The sequence below is a fragment of the Nelumbo nucifera genome, chromosome 2, assembly GCF_055504915.1.
Source record: "Nelumbo nucifera cultivar China Antique chromosome 2, China Antique-T2T, whole genome shotgun sequence".
Classification (NCBI taxonomy): Eukaryota; Viridiplantae; Streptophyta; class Magnoliopsida; order Proteales; family Nelumbonaceae; genus Nelumbo; species Nelumbo nucifera.
The window spans coordinates 58,687,864-58,709,544 of NC_142650.1; the positions used below are offsets into that span (position 1 = coordinate 58,687,864).

The window sequence follows — 21,681 nt, forward strand, 5'->3', positions numbered from 1 at the left end:
AAAAAGAACTCTGATAATCATTCAAGTTCCCATGGATGCACCAATGTCTTTGGCTTCCTCCAAGAACCACTAATGGGGTTATACCCTCCTAAATCCTGATTGAATGGTGATATGGCTCTATGCTGGGCCAAGAACCAAGCGAGAAGTGGCTCCTGCTTTAATTACATTAACGTATGGTATTAAAAGGGACAGTTGAATATTTGAAAACTTGTGCAAAGAAATACCCTTAGCAGGAGAGAGAGAGAGAGAGAGAGAGAGATTTCTATTTTATAGTGGTTTGTGTGTAGCAAAAACAGATTACATGGGAAGATGAAAACATTGAGCACTATACTCGTGTAATGTATTTATGACAGAAGTGTAGCAGTTTATTAATTTTTCTTTCATCCACATGGTCATCTCTTATCGAATTCTCTCTTGAAACATCACCCTTTGTGGTAGTCCACCGATTCAAAATACTCTGCACCCTGCTAAGCTGAGATAGAGAATGAAGGGAAACAAGATTACAAGTCAATGCCCATATGTACAGCTAAACATAAACGAAACACCTGACGACAGCAAGAGACTTTGATGCACTTCTCTCTAGTATCTTCTACTATGGGTAGATAAGGATACAGATTTGGTCATGTTTGTTTTCAGAACAGTAGTTAGCCTCTTATCATCTCCAGCTAAATCCTCCGACTGGTGATCAATGAGATCTTCTTCGATAAAATCCAAATGGTCTACTAGATTCAATACGTAGCTATGTAGAGTTGTGGGACTCATCTCATCTTCTTGAACTTCACTTAATATCCTTGCCAAGACACTCCAGAGTGCACTCCGTGCCTCTGGATCATCAGAAACAAAAGGAAGAATCTCTAGAAGGCCCTGTAAAAAGGAAATATCTAGATAGGACAAATGCGCAACTCGTTAGCAATGAAGTTCTTGAAGATGCTCAAATTAAATAATAATAGCTAGTTTACCTTGTGAAATCTCTGAAGTCAGACTAGGGGCATCAGTCAAAATATTTGCAACCAAGACTACAGCAGTAACACAAGAGCTGGCTATCTGTAATAAAATATATATATTGCTCAGAAATATCCATAAGTATTGACTATATGCACTGGTTGACAAAATCTAGAATGAGAAATGTATGTCTAATAGTTTAATTATCTTCTCCTAATCTACATTTCAAGCTTGATGATATCTTCATCATCATCTAAGCCTTGTCCCAACTATATGGAATGGGCTACATAAATCGTGTTTCACCATTCCACTCTGTTCAGTGTCATATCCATCATTATTCAAGCTTCATAATGTAATGAGATATAATTATATCCCGTATACTTATGGATGAGGAAAATTTTAAAATATAATTAAACCTTTTGTAAAACTAAACAAAACAAATATTTTATTATATAGAATTATTATATAACCATAGTTATAATATTAACTATTTTTACATTAATCTAATATTATATATATTAGAATAATTACTCAGTAGCAGTTAATAACAATTCTATTCGAATTATTGCATTTAATATTATATTTTTATGTTTAATTTAGTTATTATTTTATTCCCGTTTTCTAAATCATTTCCTATGGGCATCTTGAATTTGCACTTTTCTGTTGAAGTATGCAATTTGGGGAGAGACCCTTCCAAACTCCTGTCATGAACCCCCACCCCCCAGGAAAAGGTAAAAGCCAAAAAAAAAAGAGGCTTTCAGGGATTCTCCACAAATCCACAAAACTCAAATGCAATAGGACTTTCAGGCAATGTATCTACTTTTCTATTCCAAGGGTGAAGTTTGAACTTTGAAATCCCACTATATATATTAAAAACAAATCCACAAAACAATCTAAAAACCAAATGCAATAGGGTTCTCAGGCAATGTATATACACCTCAGCTTTATCAGGAAGTGTGACTAAACCATAAACTAGTCTGAAAAGCTCCTTATTTGAAGAGACCACTTGTGAATAATTGTCAGCAGCAGAAAGAGCTTCAATTGTGCGAAGAATGGTTTCAATAACAGAATACCTGAAATAGGATAAAGTTTGAACATCAAACAACTGACATTGTATGCCAATTGCTCCTGAGTATTTTCACAAGCACCACATGGTAATGTAACCACATCTACATGGTAATGGAAGAAAAGGGAAGCTTTCAGGAAAATGGTCTAACAGAAGACCTTAATAATTACCATACGAGAACAGAGAGAGATAGAGATAGAACTTTCAATTTTTAAGTTTGCCAAGATATGTAAATATGGATATCCTCACAACTGTTGCATTAGGTATTTAAACCAAGTTCACAACCTAAAATGAAAAATTAGGTTTTAGAAATGAAAGAGCATGGCATGCCAATGACTAGCATGGGATAAATAGCTGTGATGCACATGATGCATCTTATTGTTTCTCATCCCATTCCAAAATACTTCTTCAAACCACAAAGAAAAATAGAACATATTGAGATCAATAGAACCTGTAAAATGTCAGATAGTTTATCATACACAAATTTTTTACAAGACGATCATTTCCCAATGTCCTATTATTAAGTTATTACAGAGTTTTATTTGCCAGCAAAGAACCAGGAGGGATCTTTAAGGTTGACTGTGTCAAAAATTAAATGATAGTGTGACATGCAAAAGAGGAAATAGGATGTTTAAGGGACCTTCAGGTGTCAGTCATTATGACGGCTTCCTCTAACCCCCAGCATGATCAAACTGAACCTTGATAGTTGCAACTTGGGAAATCCAGGAATTTCTAGAGTTGGGGGCAATTTCATAATTTGGAAGGACACATCACTCCAAGCCAGCTGATTATGGTAATTCCACTAAGACAGAGATATGGGCTGTTTTACAAGGGCTAAGGCTGCCGGCTGCCAAAGTCATCACGCTAGGACATCTTGATTGGCAGGCCTGATACCACTTGATGTAGGACTTGAATGGCCAAGGAATGAGTTTTACGAGGGTTAGGATGAGTTTAGGAGTGATTTAGGAGTAAAAATATAGATTGGTTAGGTTAGAAAAGGTTTATGCCCTTATGAACTTTATCATAAAAACTATATAATTGTTCCACAATGGTGAAAAACTTAGAAATAAGAAAATAGGTCTATAACAATTTGATCAAGTTTAGAGTAATGATGGACACAGAAGGCCAAAAATTGTAGGAATAGGAGAAAACTCTAAAAGTAGAGAATCTAGGATTTTAGGTGGATTGTTGAGATGTTATTTGGAGGGATGAAAGTATGTTAGGCATATGGAGCTGTTTAAATATGGGAGTGATCAGAGAGTTGTGATACAAAAAGACAAAAATGGCTAAAATAAGAAAATTCCAAGTTTTGGTTTGGGGGGGGACTTTCACCTAGATCAGTTCCAATCCTTTGAGTATATTAATGAATGTCTTTTGATGTAAAACTTATGGCTGATGGCTGTAATGACATCTGGAAAGATCAAAGAGAGAATAAAGAGAACTGAAATCACTTAATAGGATACCCATAATCACCCTTAAGGCATGGGAATTAGTCAGCACAAGCATAATATGCTGAAAAATAACATAAATGCATTCCAATAGCTTAGCCTATGTTTTTTGGCTCTAGAGTCTAGACAGATATATATGGACACCATTGAGAGGGATCAATGCTACTAGAACTAAGAAAAAACAAAAATTACAGATCTGCCACTATCATAAGCAAACACAGTTAACTCCTGAATTACTTATCCAATGACTGAAATTTTAAATACTAGTGAACTATCACTATATAAATCAAACTCTAAGGTCATACCCCACAGACAACATATAAAACGACCAACCAACCCCCCCCCCCACACACACACACATCTAAAATGCAAAAATACAGAAAATTCTATATTTGGCTCGTTGGTTCTTGCTTCAAAATCACCAAGCCAGCAATAGAACTGAGGACAGCCTATAGATGGATTCCAAGATTTGCCAAAAGTGTTGAAGGCTTGCAAAACAAGAGGCAGGTAGAAGCCAAATATATTGGGGTTTAATCCCCAAAGCAGGAATTTGTAACTATCATGCCAAGCTCTTGATAATGTGGCTATCCAGGCTAGCTAACTTTAAAGAATGACTGATACAGGCCTGTATATCATTGCCATACATATTTTAATAAAATGTTTTTAAGTATTACTGATAAAAAAATACCTGTCAGGTGTTCGCTCCCCAGTTAACCTATTCACCTCAAATGCCAACAGATTAATCAGAAGAGCTGGCAAATTCAATTCCATCAAAGGTTGAAGAAGAATTTGTGTGACTTCTTGTTGATCATTTAAGATGGCTGACAATAGCTCTAGGGTCTGTTACAAACAACATGTTGACATTATATTAGAGAAAAATAAAAGTTGCTAACAACTTTAAGATATGATGTAAGGAAAAATACAATTAACAGAAAAGAAAAGTTAATGACAGTACTACAAAACTTGAATATCCGTTAGTAAAAGCACCTCAAAGCAAGTAATTTACACAAAAAGAAATGAGAATAACTGAGAACAATTTATACGAAGTTGGTTAAATATACTATTCTCATATAAATTCAAAATGATCAAATCTCACCATAAAGGACATGCTAATAATGTCTATGAACTTTAATTTACACATTAAAAAATAATGTTACTGCTGACACAGAAATGCTGCATGATCATTTGTTCTTGAAAGTTGATTTTATGCAAAATAACTCCAGTTACGAAGAATTGGGTTCAACAATTACCCCTATTGGCTCACTAGAAAATTTATTGGGAAAAAGGAAAACTTTGAAGGCCCGTCAACATTTATTTTGACCCATTGAGTACTGAGAGAGAAATTATGCTCTTAGAAGATACCTGCTATTGTTTACAGAATCATTACCAGGCCCTCTAAGAGATGGCTAATTTTGGTAGATTGAATTGCCAGGTAAACTGGCTGATCTGATGATGTGTACAATTGCTATTAGTGGGTTAAGGCCCTTTTTTTTTGAAAAGGTAAGGTAATTTTATTCAAACAGAAAGGAGAAATTACAACAAAACCCAGGCCTAAAAGACGGCCTGAGAACAACACAAGTTACAGACTCCACCAAGACTGAGACTGAAACAACAGGAACAAGTTCAGGTGTCTAAACTCCTCAGTAACAAACACCCAAGAGAACAGCTTGCCCACAGCTCTCGTACTAACTCTTCAAGACTTTTAGTTCTATTACAAAAAATTCTATTGTTCCTTTCGGTCCAAATGGACCACAAGACAGCTACAGGGATAGTCTTCCACACTAACTTTCCTTTCTTGCTTAAGCCTTTAACTTTCCAGCAGCACAGAAGCTCCTTGACTGGAACCCAGCTGATGTCCATAGATGTCAGGAAATGATCCCACACCAGGGAAGAAACCAAACAGTGAAGACAGAGGTGATCTATAGATTCTGGGAGGGAACCGCACAATCCACAAGAGGAGTCCAAAATTTGGATACCACGCCTCTCAAGATTAGATCTGGAGAGGCATTTGTCTAGGGCCATTGTCCACACCAGAAAGTTGGATTTTGAAGGACTTGTTGGATTCCAAGTCTGAATTTCAGGAAAGCCTGTGGCACCTGAGCTGCACAGTTTGGAGCCTAAAGACTTGGCAGAAAAGCATCCATCAGAGCTCCACTTCCAGTACCAATCGTCTTCCAAAGCTAAATCTATCTTCTGATTCTGTAGATTCTCCAGCAGCTCCATAATCTCTTCCAACTCCCAGTCAAATAAGCTCCTCATAAAGAGGGGGTCAAAGAAATAGAATCTCCAGAAAAGCTATAGTTCTCAGCCACTGAAGAATCTTGGTTAGTAGCACACTGGAATAGGAGAGGAAAAGCATCAGCCAAAGGACCCTCCAAGCACCAAGAGTCCTTCCAAAATTTAATTCTATCCCCTTTGCCTACCTTGAATGAAACACCTTCCAAGGAGACAGAAAAAATTTTCATGATACCTTTCCAAAGGGAGCTGCCCCAGTTTGGAGGAGGATCCGTAGATCTCCAATTACCCCACTCCACCCCATATTTTGCAGCCAAAAGGGTTCTCCACCAAGCATTCCTTTCAGAAGCAAATCTCCAAATCCACTTACTGAGAAGGACTGAATTAAAGCTCTTCAGTTTTCTTATTCCCAACCCACCTTCTTCTTTAGGGAGACACACTTGATCCCATTTTACTAGGTTCATTTTTCTTTTCATCTTCCCAACCCCTTCAAAGAAAGTTCCTCTGTAGCTGCTCCAATCTTTTTGCTATTTTGTTTGGGATAGGGAATAGTGAAAGGAAATAGGTGGGAAGATTAGAAAGGGTACTTTTTATTAGAGTTACCCTGTCCCCAAAAGAAAGGTATTTTGTTTTCCAGGAAGCTAATTTTTTCTCCATTCTTTCAATGATTGGATCCCAAACTGAAGAATTAAACCATTTTGCCCCCAAGGATAGTGCCAAATACTTCACAATAAGGAACTCAATCTGACAAGCCATCACCTCAGCACAGTCTTCTAAATTTGAAACTTGACCAACTAGAATAATCTAACTTTTGTTCAAGTTAACTTTAAGCCCATAAACCACCTCAAATCATGATAAGATCACAAGTATTAGTTCCAACTGAACAGGAGAAGCATCAACAAAGCATAAAGTATCATCTACAAACTGGAGAATACTGACCTTTTCCCTCTTAGGAGAAATTGCAAAGCCTTCCTGATGTTACGATTTCTGGTCACATATCAATTTTTTGGCTAAGTACCTCGTCAATTGGTTCGCTTCTAGGTGGCCGATGACTCAGGCACTGAAGTGGAGCTCCCTGGTGTTGTGCAACCCGGCTGCTCCCTAGAGGAGATGATCTGCTCATCTTTGTAGACGGCGGGAACTGAGGGACCTGCGAGAACTGAATCAAAGAACTCGGGGGTGTTAAACGGCGAGGTCACTCCGATGGCTAAGTCAGCACTTAATAGTAGAGCTGAAAATGATATAAGAGAATGAGAGAGCTAGAGGGCAGGGATCACCTCATCACCTTTGCCCCTGGGGGGTGAGGTCTTTATATACTGGAGTCCTCGCGGGTTTGGTGGAGCAGTTCCTGGATTCCCGCTGTGACGGGACCTGCTTTCGTGTTAGGTGGGGATAAAGCCACCAACCGGTAAGGTTGCCCATTTCCGCCTGACTCGGGGAGTGGGTGAGCTAATATAGCCGTTACAAGTCACAATCCCGTAAAATGAGGGGTACGGTGGTGAGCTCCTCGGGGTTGTCATGCGGTGGTCGATCTGACTAGGAGGCGAGCTGCCCGTAAGTGGCGAGCTGCCTAGTGGCAAGCTGCCTGTGCAGTGCCGAATTGTCTAAGTTGCTAGGCTATATGAGGGTGAGCTGCCTGTGGCGAGCTACCTGTGGCAAGCTGCCTGGTGGCGAGCTGCTTAGTTGTTAAGAGGCTGCACTTAGTTGTCATAATGTCATTGGAGGGCCAAATCCACCCTCATCATTTTCCCCCCACTCCCAAGCTGAAAGTAACTTGGCGAAGGGAGTAGATTTCTCCTTTTGGCCCGTAGTTCGACGAGCTCGTAAGCGCTAATTCAGTTTCTTAGGCTTTGGGAGCTGCTTGGAAGCAAGCTGCCCGTAAGGTGCTGAGGTCTCTGCCAGTTCAGTATTTTAGCCCTTAAGCTCTGGGAGCGACTTGTAGTCCACTCTCCTTGGCTTTGCCCATGCCGACGAGGCGGCTGGGTCTTGTGCAGTATTGTAGCTCTTAGGCTTTGGGTGCGACTCATAGTCCACTCCTAGACTTTGCCCATGCCGAAGAGGGGATTGGGTCTTAAGCAGTATTGTAGCCCTTAGGCTTTGGGAGCGACTCGTAGTCCACTCCTAGACTTTGCCCATGCCGAAGAGGCGACTGGGTCTTAAGCAGTATTGTGCCCTTAGGCTTTGGGAGCGACTCGTAGTCCACTCCTAGACTTTGCCCATGCCGAAGAGGCGACTGGGTCTTAAGCAGTATTGTAGCCCTTAGGCTTTGGGAGCGACTCGTAGTCCACTCCTAGACTTTGCCCATGCCGAAGAGGCAACTGGGTTTTAAGTGATGAGGAAGTCTTTTATTAGTTCGTCAGTTCGTGCTTGGGCCAAACCGCCAGGTCGGCGCCCGTGCCAAGTCGTGCCAGGTCAGCGCATGTGCCAGGCTGCCAGGCCGCGCGCAGACCGCGCCAGGCCACCAAGTGGGTGCCTTAGAGCTATGAAGCGAGAGCTTCAGTTCCTAAAAGTGAGGACTTAGCTTTTTGTAGGATGAGAACTTAGCTTTTTGTAGCGTTCCCACAGACGGCACCAATTGATGTTATGATTTCTGGTCACGTATCAATTTTTTGGCTAAGTACCTCGTCAGTTGGTTCGCTTCTAGGTGGCCGATGACTCTGGCACTGAAGTGGAGCTCCCTGGTGTTGTGCAACCCGACTGCTCCCTAGAGGAGATGATCTACTCATCTTTGTAGATGGAGGGAGCTAAGGGACCTGCGAGAACTGAATCAGAGAACCCGGGGGTGTTTACCCGGCGAGGTCACTCTGATGGCTAAGTCAACACTTAGTAGTAGAGCTGAAAATGATATAAGAGAATGAGAGAGCTAGAGGGCAGGGATCACCTCATCACCTTCGCCCCTGGGGGGTGAGGTCTTTATATACTGGAGTCCTCGCGGGTTTGGTGGAGCAGTTCCTGTATTCCCGCTGTGACGGGACCTACTTTCGTGTTAGGTGGGGATAAAGCCACCAACCGGTAAGGTTGCCCATTTCCGGCTAACTCGGGGAGTGGGTGAGCTAATATAGCTGTTACAAGTCACAATCCCGTAAAATGGGGGGTACGGTGGTGAGCTCCTCAGGGTTGTCACGCGGTGGTCGTTCTAACTAGGAGGCGAGCTGCCCGTAAGTGGCGAGCTGCCTGTGCAGTGCCGAGTTGTCTAAGTTGCCAAGCTATATGAGGGTGAGCTGCCTGTGGCGAGCTGCCTGGTGGCGAGCTGCTTAGTTGTCAAGTGGCTGCACTTAGTTGTCATAATGTCATTGGAGGGCCAAATCCGCCCTCATCACTTCCCAACAACCAGAATTTGCTGCCTTCTTGCATAAAAGGGAAAGGATTTCCATAATACAGATAAAAGTAAGGGAGAAAGGGGATCACCTTGTCTCAAACCCCTTGAACTATCAAAAAACCTCGTAGATTGTCCATTTATCAAGACTGAGAATTTGGAGACCAAGAGGTTATGCAAACTTTCATCCAATTCCTCCATTTCTGCCCAAAGTTCATCTGTTGCAATACAAAATCAAGACATTTCCGGTTAACATGGTCATAAGCCTTTTCAATATCTAATTTACAAACCAATCCAAGGACTCCCTCTGTTCTTCGTGAGTCAATTAGCTCATTAGCAATAAGAACCGAGTCAAGCATCTACCTCCCTGAAACAAAAGCACTTTGATTGTTTGAGATTACACTACCTAAAACCCCTTTCATTCTCTCGGCTAATACTTTAGCCAAAATTTTGTAGAAGTTGTGAAGAAAACTAATTGGCCTAAAATCTTTAATATTCACTACCCCTTCGGTTTTTGGGATAAGGGTAATAAAGGTAGCACTAGGACTTCTTTGCAGAGAAGCATTTGAATGGAAAGCTTGGAAGGCATTCATCAAGTCTTGTTTCACTATTTCCCAACACTCTACATAGAAGCGGTTAGTGAGACCATCCAATCCTAGGGATTTATCATCTTTCAACTTGCTGATTGCAACCTTGATTTCCTCCTTCGTAAAGGGTCTCTCAAGGGAAAATTTCTGGTCTTCACTTAACTGCTTGAAAGGAAGGTTCATAGGAAGAGGTCTAAAGGTCCAATTTTCTTTATAAAGGCTCTTACAAAAAGCAGTTGCCACCCCCTTAATTTGTGCAGCTAATTCTCCAATTCTTCCCTCCCATTCCAACTTGCTGATTGAGGAAACTCTAGCCTGGGCATTGCCATTTTATGAAAGAAGCGAGTGTTCTTGTCTCCCTCCTTCAACCAAGAGACCTTAGCTCTTTGCCTCCACTTAATCCCTTCCTTAACAGTCAATTTAACAAAGTTGACTTTTGCCTGGGATCCTTTCAACCTCAACTCTTCTGATAAGGGAGCTACCTCTTCTGCTGAATCAATTTCTTCAATGATGCTCAATAAGGCTTTCTTTTATGTTTCTAAACTCAAGCTGTTCTCCAACTTCCAGATTTTTAATTTTTCTTTAATTGCTCCCAATTTTTTTTCCAAAATAAAGGAACTAGAATCCTCCACCTGAAGATCTTTCCAAACAGCTTTTAACAAAGGAATAAGTTTTTCACCTTCAAACCAAGCATTTTCAAGCTTAAACGGAGTTCTGATATTCTCCTGATTGCCACAGACAAGCTGAATTGGGATATGAGCAATCTGCCTAAAATCAGGAAAAATCAGGAAAAATCTCAATTTGAAGAAACCAGAAACCTGTCCAGTCTCACTAGAGTGGGATTGTCTTGATTATTAGTCCAGGTAAACCAACTGCCCTGAAGAGGAAGGTCCATCAACTCAAATCTGTTGATAAAATCAACAAACTGCAGAATAGCTCTTGTTCTTCTACCTCTGGCATTTTTTTCAGCAGACAAGGTAACGTTGAAATCACCTCCAATGACCCAAGGATAAGTCAAGGTGCCTCTCACCTCCATTGCCCATTGCTGACTTCGATTTCCATCTAACCTGCCCCTCCCCCAAATACTCCAGACAATGGCAGCATCCAAGCACTCCAATTTCTTTTCATGAAGTAAGACAATCTTCGAATTGAACCTCTTCAGAGAATCACATACCACCAATCTCCTCCTACCTGAACCCAAGCCTCTTACATTCCATGATAAATTTTTAAATCCATGTATACACTGCAGGATTAGATCAAACACAACCCCTCTAGATCAGGCTTTCTTAGCTCCCCTCGCAGTCCCTTCACTGTTACCTGCCTTATCATTTAGGCCCCAAGTGAGCCTCATCATCTCTCTACTTCTCTTCGAGTTTGTTCCTCCTCTCTTTGCCACAAGTTTCCCTCTCTCCATAAGAACTCTTTGTTCAACCCCCTCCAGAAATTTAATTGTTTCATCCTCCATCCCCTCTATTGAGACTCCTAAGAATTTTCCCAGTCCCAAAAGTTTCGAAGGGACCCAAGAAGAGGAGGCGGAAATATTCGAAGACTTACCTCCCTGGACTATCTAGGCGGATGCCTTGACTTTACTTTTTTTTTTTTGATGAATTTGACTTTACTATTTTTTGATTGAACAGGAACTCCATTTGGCTCTGACAAATCAGTTTTCCTCACCCCTCCTTCCTGCGACTTGAACTGATGCAGGTCTTCAACCCTTTCTTCAAACTGATCATCATTTCCTACCACAGCAATGGGTGTAGCTTCTATCAGATTTTCTTCCACACGCACCAGAGAGAGGTGTTGCACCTCCAGCCATGTAGCCTCCATGGATGAAATTATATACTTTAAGTACCAAATATAATATTTTTACTACAAGAAAAAGCTTATTCATACAGATCCTTAGGTGTTTAATTTTGATGCTTACTTCATCTGATATAGGCCAGTTTGGTTTCTTATTATGCATAAATGATTTGATCAGAATTTAATTTCTTTTCAAAGTTGTTTCTACTATAACATTTTAATAAAAAGTCATCACATCATACCATGAGAATAAACAAAATTTATCAATAACTATATTAAATCACTATACATGGATCAAATATGAGCACAAGGTTTAATTCAGAAACAATAGTATTTTATCTGGTTTTGGACCTTCTCACTAGAGCTAATCTCGTGAGAAGGGGCATTCAGCTTTTGGACCTTTCGTGCAGTCTGTGTGGGAACAATTCTGAATCTACTGACCATCTGTGTATTCACTGCCCATTCTCTTCTCAGCTGTGGAACCACTTTTTCAGCTCCATGAACTTAAGATGGACTATGCCAAGATCAGTAAAGGAGCTTTTGTGTTGCTGGAACATCAAAGGGCTTAACAAGAAAAGGAAGATAGTGTGGAAGACTATTCCTAGTTCTGTCTTATGGTCCATCTGGTCTGAGAGGAATAGTAGGCTTTTCTGTAATAAGGCCTTAAGTCCAGAAGATTTAATCCAGAAAGCTGTGGGCAAGTTAATCTCTTGGGTGTCAGTCTCTGAGTGTAGAAATTGTAATTTGTCTGTTGCTTTTCTTTCCAGTTCTTGGTGGAGTATGTAATTGCTGAGCTGATCGGTCTGCCTTTCTGGGACTGATCTCAGCTTGTATGTGCTGCTTTTATTTCAATAAATATTATGTTACCTTTTTCCAAAACAAAATAGTATTTTATCTGGTTATTCCCAAGATATAAATGAAAAACTACAAAATAATTGTATATTTTATGGTTAACTTGTCTGTACCCAGCAAAACAAATAGACAATTTTGTTGATGCTGGAAGTTCAAAATAGATTATGCAACCACCTATCATGTGATATTACATGACAAGTGTATTACTTGATCTACCTTTTCTAGTAGTTGAGGATTTAATGTATTTTCTGCAATCCATAAAATACGGCAGAGGATATGTTCAGGGTGCAATGCTCCAGCCCAAGTAACAGCTCCACTACCTCGAAGACCCAAAGTTAATAACCTGTGTCAGAATGCTGACATTAAAAAGGACCTTACAGTAAAATAAACAAATAAATGAATAATATGATGGTATAAGAAACTTGTCTGTTAAAAACACTCTCCGAGAATCTTTACATGAATATAATTCATTAGTAGAGACCACGAGAGAGATATTCTTCTTTTCCTTTTGTTTTTTTTTAGAAAATGGTAATGAGATTGTTAATACATAACAGATAATATGTACATTGGTGGATGCACAAAAGACCTTAAGAAATTCTTTTTAATAAGCAAGGATGATCTTTATTGGAGTGCAAGAAAAGAGATAAGAAAAATATGGAGATGAAAGTCCCCCACCAGAACCAAAAGATATTTAAGCTAAGAGTTTTTTTTTCATACAAAAAATCCCTTTCCAAACAGAATCCAGCAAGGCCCTCCACCAAATTCCTTTCCCAAGGGATCTATCAAATCTGAACCAGGATATATACTAAAATTATCTACTGTTGGGTAATGAGCCAAGCACCAAGACCCCTCCCTAATCTTTGACTAATTGCATTAGCTGAAAACTCTTCAATTGCCAAGGATGTTAGGCAAAACTATTTGGCAATGAAGTACCTTAAGGAGAGCTGCACCTAAGTGAATGGCAGAGGTTAATCCCATATAACAAGCACTAGTAGAAGAATATCCAAATTAATTCCTCATTTACAACCACATAATATAAATTAACTGAATAGCTTCACCTTATCCACTTGAAGATCATTCTTCCAAGTTTCAAAAGTTTCCTAATAACTTTGCATTAGTCATTTAGCTCCATAGCTGATTCAGAATGCAAGCAAGTACAAAAATGGTTCAGTAAACTTTGTTCACTTTTCTGTATTTTCTTTTTAGTTTTAGGAAGAAGGAATATTTTTGTCATATTTATTTCATTCTATGTGGGACTCAACTAAAGAATATTGTCCCTTGAGTCATGTTCTATTTGTTTTACGTTTCCATGGTCATTAGTTAAGTCTATAGGTTTAGGGGTTTTTTAATTGAGAAATAAGTAAAAGAAGTAGCTTGATCTTATTACCTTTGTAGGGCTCATTTTAAAATTATTGTTTCCTTCCAGATTTACACAGTGCTTTCTTGTCTTTTCTCTCTTCTTTTTATGTAATCTTCCTACAAATAACCTTTGACCATTGTTTATTAATTATTGACTTAAACCCTAGCTCCTAAACCACACTTGCCTTATTTAGTTACAATTATCTCAGTACAATCTCCCTTTATTCCAAGCCTTAAATCAGCTAAATTCAGAATTTCCCCTAAATCATATAACTACTGTTCATAGTCCACTTTCATCATGAGTCCTAGTAGGATGCTCACTTTTTTTTAGTAGGATGCTCACTGGACTGTCATTAATGTATTCTGAAACAAGAGGGTAAAAATGGACATAACACCAAGAAAAATAAGGCTTTTGGAACCGCCATTCAATCTTTTACGGAATTACCAAAGCAAGAAACTACAGAAGAAATCAAGTGTCCTCTTATTGCTCATTACCTGCAAGTTTCACAAAGGCACTGAGAGTCATCTAAAAACAATTGATCAACGATAGTTTCAACCAATCCTTTCATAGAGATTATATGTTTTCTTGGAACTTCATGACAGGCCAGGTTTCCAATGATTCCCAAGCTAATCTCCTGGAAAAAAAAACACAAAAAAGGTGAAACTATGGTATAGAAAAACAAGGAGATCAGTAAGCACAAGGAGTTGCTAAATGATGTATTACCGTAACCCTTGCAGATTTGGAAACAGTAAGAGTTGCTAAAAGCACTTCAAGTAAAAGATTTTCTACCTGCACTCAAATTTTGATGTTTGCTTAGGAAAAACAAACAAACAAACAAGAAGAGGAAAAACAATATTGAAATGGTGGTAGTAAAAGATTTCCTTGCAGATTTCACCAGAATGTCAAGGCTCTGTGAACTTCTCCAAATTGAGAAATTTTATATAGACAGCACATGATCAAATTTACGTCCTTTGACGCTACTAAGACATTGTTTACTTAACCATTGAGCATTAACTGCAAGCCCAAATAATCAGTTTGACATTCTAACAAAATTCAGTAGAGTCTTATTATCTTTAATCTTTACTAGAACCTTTTTCCAAGATCAATAATAAGAGGGCAAATAAGGGCTATAGTTGGTTGTTAGGATTAAAATCACAAGCAGTATTTTGAAAATTGGATCAAGTGATGGAACCAGGAAAACCAGAAATCAGGAGGGCCCCCAGTTCAATAGTTTGGGCAGTTTGGGCATTCCCATCAGATCAGGCAGTGGTTGAAACTATAAAAAACTGGACTAGAATCTTTCTGGCTTTTTTATTGGCAACAAAGTCATTCTTGTTTTCTGTATGGTCCAGTTACAAATCATTGATAACATGTATGAAATCGGAATTAACAAGAAAGGGGAATAAGAGTCAGGAAACATTTAAGAATTGGTTACCATAAATTCTGCATGAGTTCTATGTGCAGCAAGGTCCCACAAAATGCAGCCATACTCTTCCCAGGCCTCCTCACCTGCTGATTCCCCAGGTTGTTCAGAATTATGGGAGGATGTCTCATCTCCTTCATTTCGATTATCAATTCCATCAAAATCAATCCCAATATCCATCACATCAGTTCCATTTTTTGGGGAATTCAAAAATCCAGAACGAGGCATACTACTTTCTTCTATGCTACCAGTGCCTGATTCTTGCACAAAGGATTTTCTCTCATTTATTCCATGTGGAATGTTTCTGTTACTCACATCGTGTGGTATAAGTTTTCGTATCAGTGAGATGATATAGCTGGGGTCTACTGTGGTTGAGATATCAAACAACTGCAATACAAATCAGGAATAAGCATTTAATCTCATGATACAATTGAATTTTGAAGTGTTCCTAGCATCAAAATAGGCAGTCATACAGAAGAACGGTTGCTGATTTTCTAACAAACATATAAAGTTACCATCATCTGATCATCATTAAACATAAGGGATGTCTAATTTCTTGTCAATTGTTTGAACAGGAAAAACTTCCTAGAAGCAGCAGGTCATTGCCTGTAACTCCAGAGAGCTTGTCTTAGCATGGCCTGAAACTATGGCCAAGTCGGCCACAATTCATTGAGTCATGCCACTACAAAACACAACAGACTGAAAAATACTTGGCAAAGATTCAAACATGCTAGATAGACTGACTCGTCCAAATGGCATGGAGAAACTGAATCATTTACTGATTATTTAAGCTGTATGAATGCTACACAAGCAAATAGTACACAGAGTGATGAAGAAATACTAAAGTCATCCTAAATGCTACTATCAAGCAGAACCACTTACCCGAAACATTTAAAAATAAATAAAAAATAACGACCGGCTCACAGACTATATAATTGGCCATAACTCAGAAAACCAAAGCCATTCGACAATAACATCAAATAAAAATTGCAGCTAGACTGTGGAAAAATTGAAAAGAAACTCCGGGTTTATAATATTCCGACAAATTAAAATGGGTTTCTGTGTAAAAGTGAAGAACGAGCTAAGGGAGTAAGGGTTTGAATGAACAGGCCGAGTTCGCTCATTAATGCATCAAGTTCACTAAAATTACGCACCTCAGAAGAGGGGGCACAAGGGTGACAAGCTGGAGACTGGCATCTCTCTTCTTCTACTTCTTCCTTTTCATTTTCTTCTTGCGCTGATTCTGGAAGCGCCATGAGCTCGGGCTCTGTTTGAAATAAACCGCTCAAAGACAACAATATCGATTCCGGGGGGTGTTTCGGGCGAAAGGACACGATATCTTAGGCGGTGTTTGGTTTGAAGGAAAAAGGTAGGTAAAGAAAGGGAAAAAGGAAAGGAAATCTGCACAAAGGAATGAGAATGGGGCTTGGGCCACGGCCCACGGGCCTACGGCTACATCTAGCTAGTAGCTAGAGAGCCGCAGGGGCCAGGCCAGGACCAGGAGCACCGACCCACCTAGCCAGTCTTATGGAAACTGGTCAGATGAAACTTGAAAGGAATGCTGAATGAGAAGGGGGCTTGGGCCTGAAAATTTAGCATAAGCTTTAGCCCTGCCAAGACCTGTTCATGGGTCGGGTAGCCCGATGGCCTGGCCTAGCCTGGCCCGCATCCCAGCCAGACTTGGTCATGTAATTAGGCCCGTAGGCCTGACCTCGGGCCTAACACAGTAAGCCCAACTGTGTTTCGGGCCGAGCTCGGGATTTGTCAAAAAAGCCCGACTTGGCCTGAATAAGCATTATATATTTTATAAAATATATAATATGTATTTTATATATTATATATTATATAAAATATATAAATAATATAATATTTATTAAAATATATATTTATAATTTAATATATACATTTTTTATTCTTTTCTTTATAATCTCTCTCTCTCTCTCTCTCAACCGCTTCAGCAATAGCAACAGTATGGGCTAAATTTCAAGCTCAGGCCCAGGCCCGGGCTTCGGGCTTTTTATGAGGGCCGGGCTCGAGCCCAAGTTGTAGGCCCGATGGTTGAGCCGGGCTCGGGCTCGGGCTCGGGCCTTAGAAAAATCTGTTAATACAGAGTGAAAGCCTAGCCCGAGCCCGACCCGGCCCGGCCCATGAACAGAACTAGCCCTGCCAAATTGCCCATCATTGATGGCCCAGCCTCTGCTTATAATCTTATGGCCATGATTACTCTTGAATTGTTTAAGAATTGAGACGGCTCGGATATATGCATCGTAAATGTATGCCCTATTTGGCAACGTTCCTATCTATTCTTGTTCCATAACAATAATTTTATTTCTTGTTTTTCAGAAGTAATAGATACATTTGGTAAATTGTTATTCAAGAACAAATTTTTATTCTACGATAATAGAAATAGCATTTGGATAATGAAACTATTTCTTAACATAACAATTTTGTAAATCCACCCACATTAAGCCTAAAATTAACCATAAAAAACATGTGTCATTGTCATAGTAATGTCTTCATGTTGTTACCACCTAATCCTTGATCACTTGAAGATCAAAACAAAACATATAAGCAATAAAACAAAAGCCCAACATTCCATGATGCAACAACACCCGCAAGCAATAATGACACTACAAAACGATCCTTGTTTTGTTCATTGGTTCTTTTCGCACTTCAACATGTCAGCCACCATCATGATGTATGAATTGGTCTACCCAAATGAAATCATTTTTCTGTGCCTACTTAAAAAAAAAAAACCTCTATTATTAAATACCCAAAATATTTCATAACAAAAACATATAACCGATAAGAGATGTACCACTCCAATAGGGTATCGATAGAACCACCATCCACAATTTCTTTCCGATAGAATAAGTTTCGGTCATGATGGGTGTGGGAGCTTATTCCATTTGATTTTCATCAGCTTGTGCTAGTCATTATAATCAACTTTTAATTGGTATTCAACAAATAAAAAAATTTGAGAATTGAAATCAGCTTTCGGTCATGATGGGTGTGGGAACTTGTTGCATCTGATTTGCATCATCTTTTTTCAGTCATTATAATTAACTTTCAATTGGTAATCAACAAAAAAAAATTGATAACTAAAATCTCCAACAATTGAAATCAACTTTCGGTCATGATGGGTGTGAGAGCTTATTCCATCTGATTTGGATCATATTATTTCAGCCATTATAATCAACTTTCAATTGATAATAAAATATATATATTGAGATTTAAAATCCCCATCAGTTGAAATCAACTTCAGTCATGATGGGTGTGGGAGCTCTGGAATCAACAAACATCCCATTTCATTATATAGTGGAGTTCGTTTTTAGTATGAAACTTAATCTATTGAACAATAAAATATATATGTCAATAAATACCAAACTTGTTTTTTGTATAGAACTTAATCCATTGAACAAAAAAAATACATCAACAAATATCATACATGTTTTTTCTATGGAACTTAATCCATCAAACTAAAAATTTTAACCTTTGGCTTCTTTATTTGGTATCAATATTAGACTTACTTCTTTAATATGAACTGCCAATTCCCAGTAGTTTTCCTATGTTTTCATTCATATAGATATGCTAATTCCTTTATTATTTTATCTATTTTTATTTTTTTTTCAAAATTAAAACAATCATCATGCATGATATTGGTAATAGAATACATAACAAAAGACATAATAATCCAACACAAGGACAAAGGTTCATAACACATAACAAAGGACAATCGTCATGACATTCAACATATAACAAAACACAATGGTAGGATTAGAGAAGAAACCCCACCCATTCGGCACAACATATAACAAATGCAAACAAAATAATATAAAAAAAACTAACCATTTCAAATCGTATTGGTTAGAGATTGTTTAAAACTCATATTTGTAGTGGGAGCAAAAATGATTTCAGGTGAATCTGGTCAGAGAAAATGTGAGTTTAAAACAAAGCACACGATACAAAATCAAGTACGGTGACGAGACAACATACCTGTTGACACATTCCTGGTCGGAAATGTTGTCAGTGCTTTCTACTGTTTGCTCATCGTTTGGTTGGAGCCAAGGGAATCCCTCCTTCCTTTAAGATTTATAGCGGCGAATTGGAGTTCACTATTGGACGAAAAATGTTTGGTAGGGCTTCTTTCTATCATTTAGTGCGAAATGCCCAAAATCCCTCTTCTCTCATGTGGGAGTCGTTAACAGGTGTTCGTTAATAGAGTTAACATCATGGGAACCATGCATTCTTTGGGTGTTGTTCTCGCGTGAAAACACCTTTTTTCTGTTTTTCTTGTACCAAATGCGTTTATGCTCTGTGAGAACACCGGGAATGTGCAAAAATGTTCTCACATAACGTTGCCAAACAAGCCTTAGGACCCATGATGGACATATAAAAGCTGGCCTACATGGTCAATTGGGTGAACTGTGCCCCAGCCCCAAAAGGCTGAGTTTGAATATGTTGAATTGGGATATGTTCCTCATAGAGCGCTCCTCACAATGACCTTACAGTCACATCCTACGATGTACTTGAAACATCTCTTTATCAGTAATAAATATTAGTATGGGAAATGTTTCTAATGTATGGCCAAGACAATGTTATGATGTCAATGTGAGGAGGAGATCGAGACTCGAATCTACTACCCCAAAGATGTTCTAGGGAGTTCGGATGGGCTCTCCAATCTCCACAAAATTCACCCCACAATCCAAATGCACATCTAATTATGCAGTGTAGTAATCAAAATTAAGCCATTTTAGTTAAATATGACAACAGGTTAAGTTCAGCATAAATTTGGTTCAACCTCAATCTAACACAAAGTCACTCCATCCTGACATGACCCAAGTACCCAACCCAATGACCCATATATTACATCTATATCTACATATATACTAAAGTAGAGCAATGCCACGTCATGGCCAAAGCTTTCTCCCTTACCCCAACGGAGAACTCTTAGCCCCTCTTCATTTTAGCTGTACTTGCTCCATCATGAAGCCACCTCATCACTCCCTTCTCCCTCTCTCATTTTGACATCTCAGCATAATAGGCCCATCTCTCTTTCCTCTATGTTTATCCCTTTGTATACCCCTTCTTAAAACTATTTCTAATATCTCTCACTAACAAAGTCTAATATAATCTAGCCAAGTGGCACCACTACCCCCCACTTTCTCCTAAATTATCTATAATTCACATCTATCTCCTAAATTATATATAATTTAGTGGAGAGTTTATCTCCTAAATTATCTCTAATTCCTATTTGTCATATCCCCCACATTTCATCTATATCTATCAAAAGAAAGTTTGAATTAAAAATGTAAGAATTATTTAATTATAATGAAATTATGTAAAAACTTTAAAATATTCATTGAAAACACAAAAATTATCATAGATTTAATACTATTCATATTATTAATAATTTATACTTTTATGAAATTCATAAAAAAATTATGTACTGATAATATAAATTATAATTGTATGACTTATTCAACTTAAATATTATTCAAATAATAAAAACTTAAAGTTAAAAATATTATTTAAAAATTTCAATAACTAAATATTATAAATAACAAAATATTAAACATAAATAAATATTATATAAAAAATACTTAATATCGTGTAATCACTCTAAAATAATGAAAAATTTTAAATATTTTATATTTTATTTAAATATTTAAATAACTAAATATGTTAAATAACGAAAATATTTAACATAGCTAAGTTTTAAATAGTTAAAATAACTAAGTTATGTAATAAACTGAAAATTTTATTAAAAGTAGAAAATCGTTATAATAGTATAACTTATAATAATTTTATATTTTACAAAATTAATAATAAAATTATGTAATAATAGTATAACTTATAATTTTATGGATTATGAAATTGTACAAATAAGTAATATTGAAATAACTAAATAACGATATTATTTAAATAGATAAATAATATTGTAAATAACTAATTTTAAATATTATAAAATCAATAACTAAATCTTATTTTAAATATTATTTAAAAACAAATAGAATAGATTAAATAAATAAATCATGTAATAACCTTAAAAATTGTATCAAAACACACAAAAATAATTATAATAGATTTAATAATATTTGATAATAAGAATATAAAATATAAATAATTCATTTTTATATATTATTGAAATAATGAAAAATAGATTAAATAGTTTAGAGGTATTGAAGCTTTCAAATAAAAACAATAGGTAATAACTTTAAAAAAATGTTTTTAATAGATATTAAAAACTATAATAATAATTGCAATAATTATTAATGTACTAATAATAAAAACATTATTTCACTTATATCAATTAATAATTCTAGAAAATAACTTTTAGAAAATTAGTATTTATTAATAATAATTTAAAATTTTTAATCTATATTAATTATATATTTATAAATACTAAAATTTATATTTATTGTATTTTAGAACTTAGAAGTGTTCACAGGTTGGTTTGGTTCAGTTGAATATATGTTGTTTGGCCAACCAAATTGATCTGGACAGGTTGGGGAGTTAGTCACTCGAAACCAACCAACCATTAGTGAAAACTAGCTAACTTGAGTTATATTGGTTTGGGTTAATTTTTGGTTTGGTTGGTTGGTTCAAAAGATTTAAACTTAAAAAAAATAAATTTAAAAATTATAGTAGT

At 37.4% G+C, this 21,681-nt stretch overlaps 1 protein-coding gene across 1 annotated transcript; it reads right to left on the bottom strand.

The window, feature by feature from the left end:
* Window positions 1-245: 245 nt before the first annotated feature.
* Window positions 246-16,365, bottom strand: LOC104590746 (ARM repeat superfamily protein). The gene is made up of 10 exons (XM_010249490.3): window positions 16,184-16,365; window positions 15,042-15,416; window positions 14,330-14,395; window positions 14,101-14,240; window positions 12,463-12,589; window positions 4,145-4,296; window positions 1,880-2,015; window positions 960-1,044; window positions 613-881; window positions 246-472 (listed from the first exon to the last, which is right to left on the bottom strand). Exons 1-10 carry the CDS (start codon window positions 16,283-16,285, stop codon window positions 326-328), a joined length of 1,599 nt encoding a protein of 532 aa, XP_010247792.1. The 5' UTR covers window positions 16,286-16,365; the 3' UTR covers window positions 246-325.
* Window positions 16,366-21,681: the final 5,316 nt, after the last annotated feature.

Excerpts from the sequence above, each read along its gene's own strand:
- LOC104590746 (XM_010249490.3), bottom strand. The coding sequence starts at position 16,285 with ATGGCGCTTCCAGAATCAGCGCAAGAAGAAAATGAAAAGGAAGAAGTA. Across the intron at positions 14,241-14,329 it reads CCAAATCTGCAAGGGTTACG|GAGATTAGCTTGGGAATCAT; the intron begins GTAATACATCAT and ends TTTTTTTTCCAG. Across the intron at positions 12,590-14,100 it reads TGCCTTTGTGAAACTTGCAG|GTTATTAACTTTGGGTCTTC; the intron begins GTAATGAGCAAT and ends ATTCTGACACAG.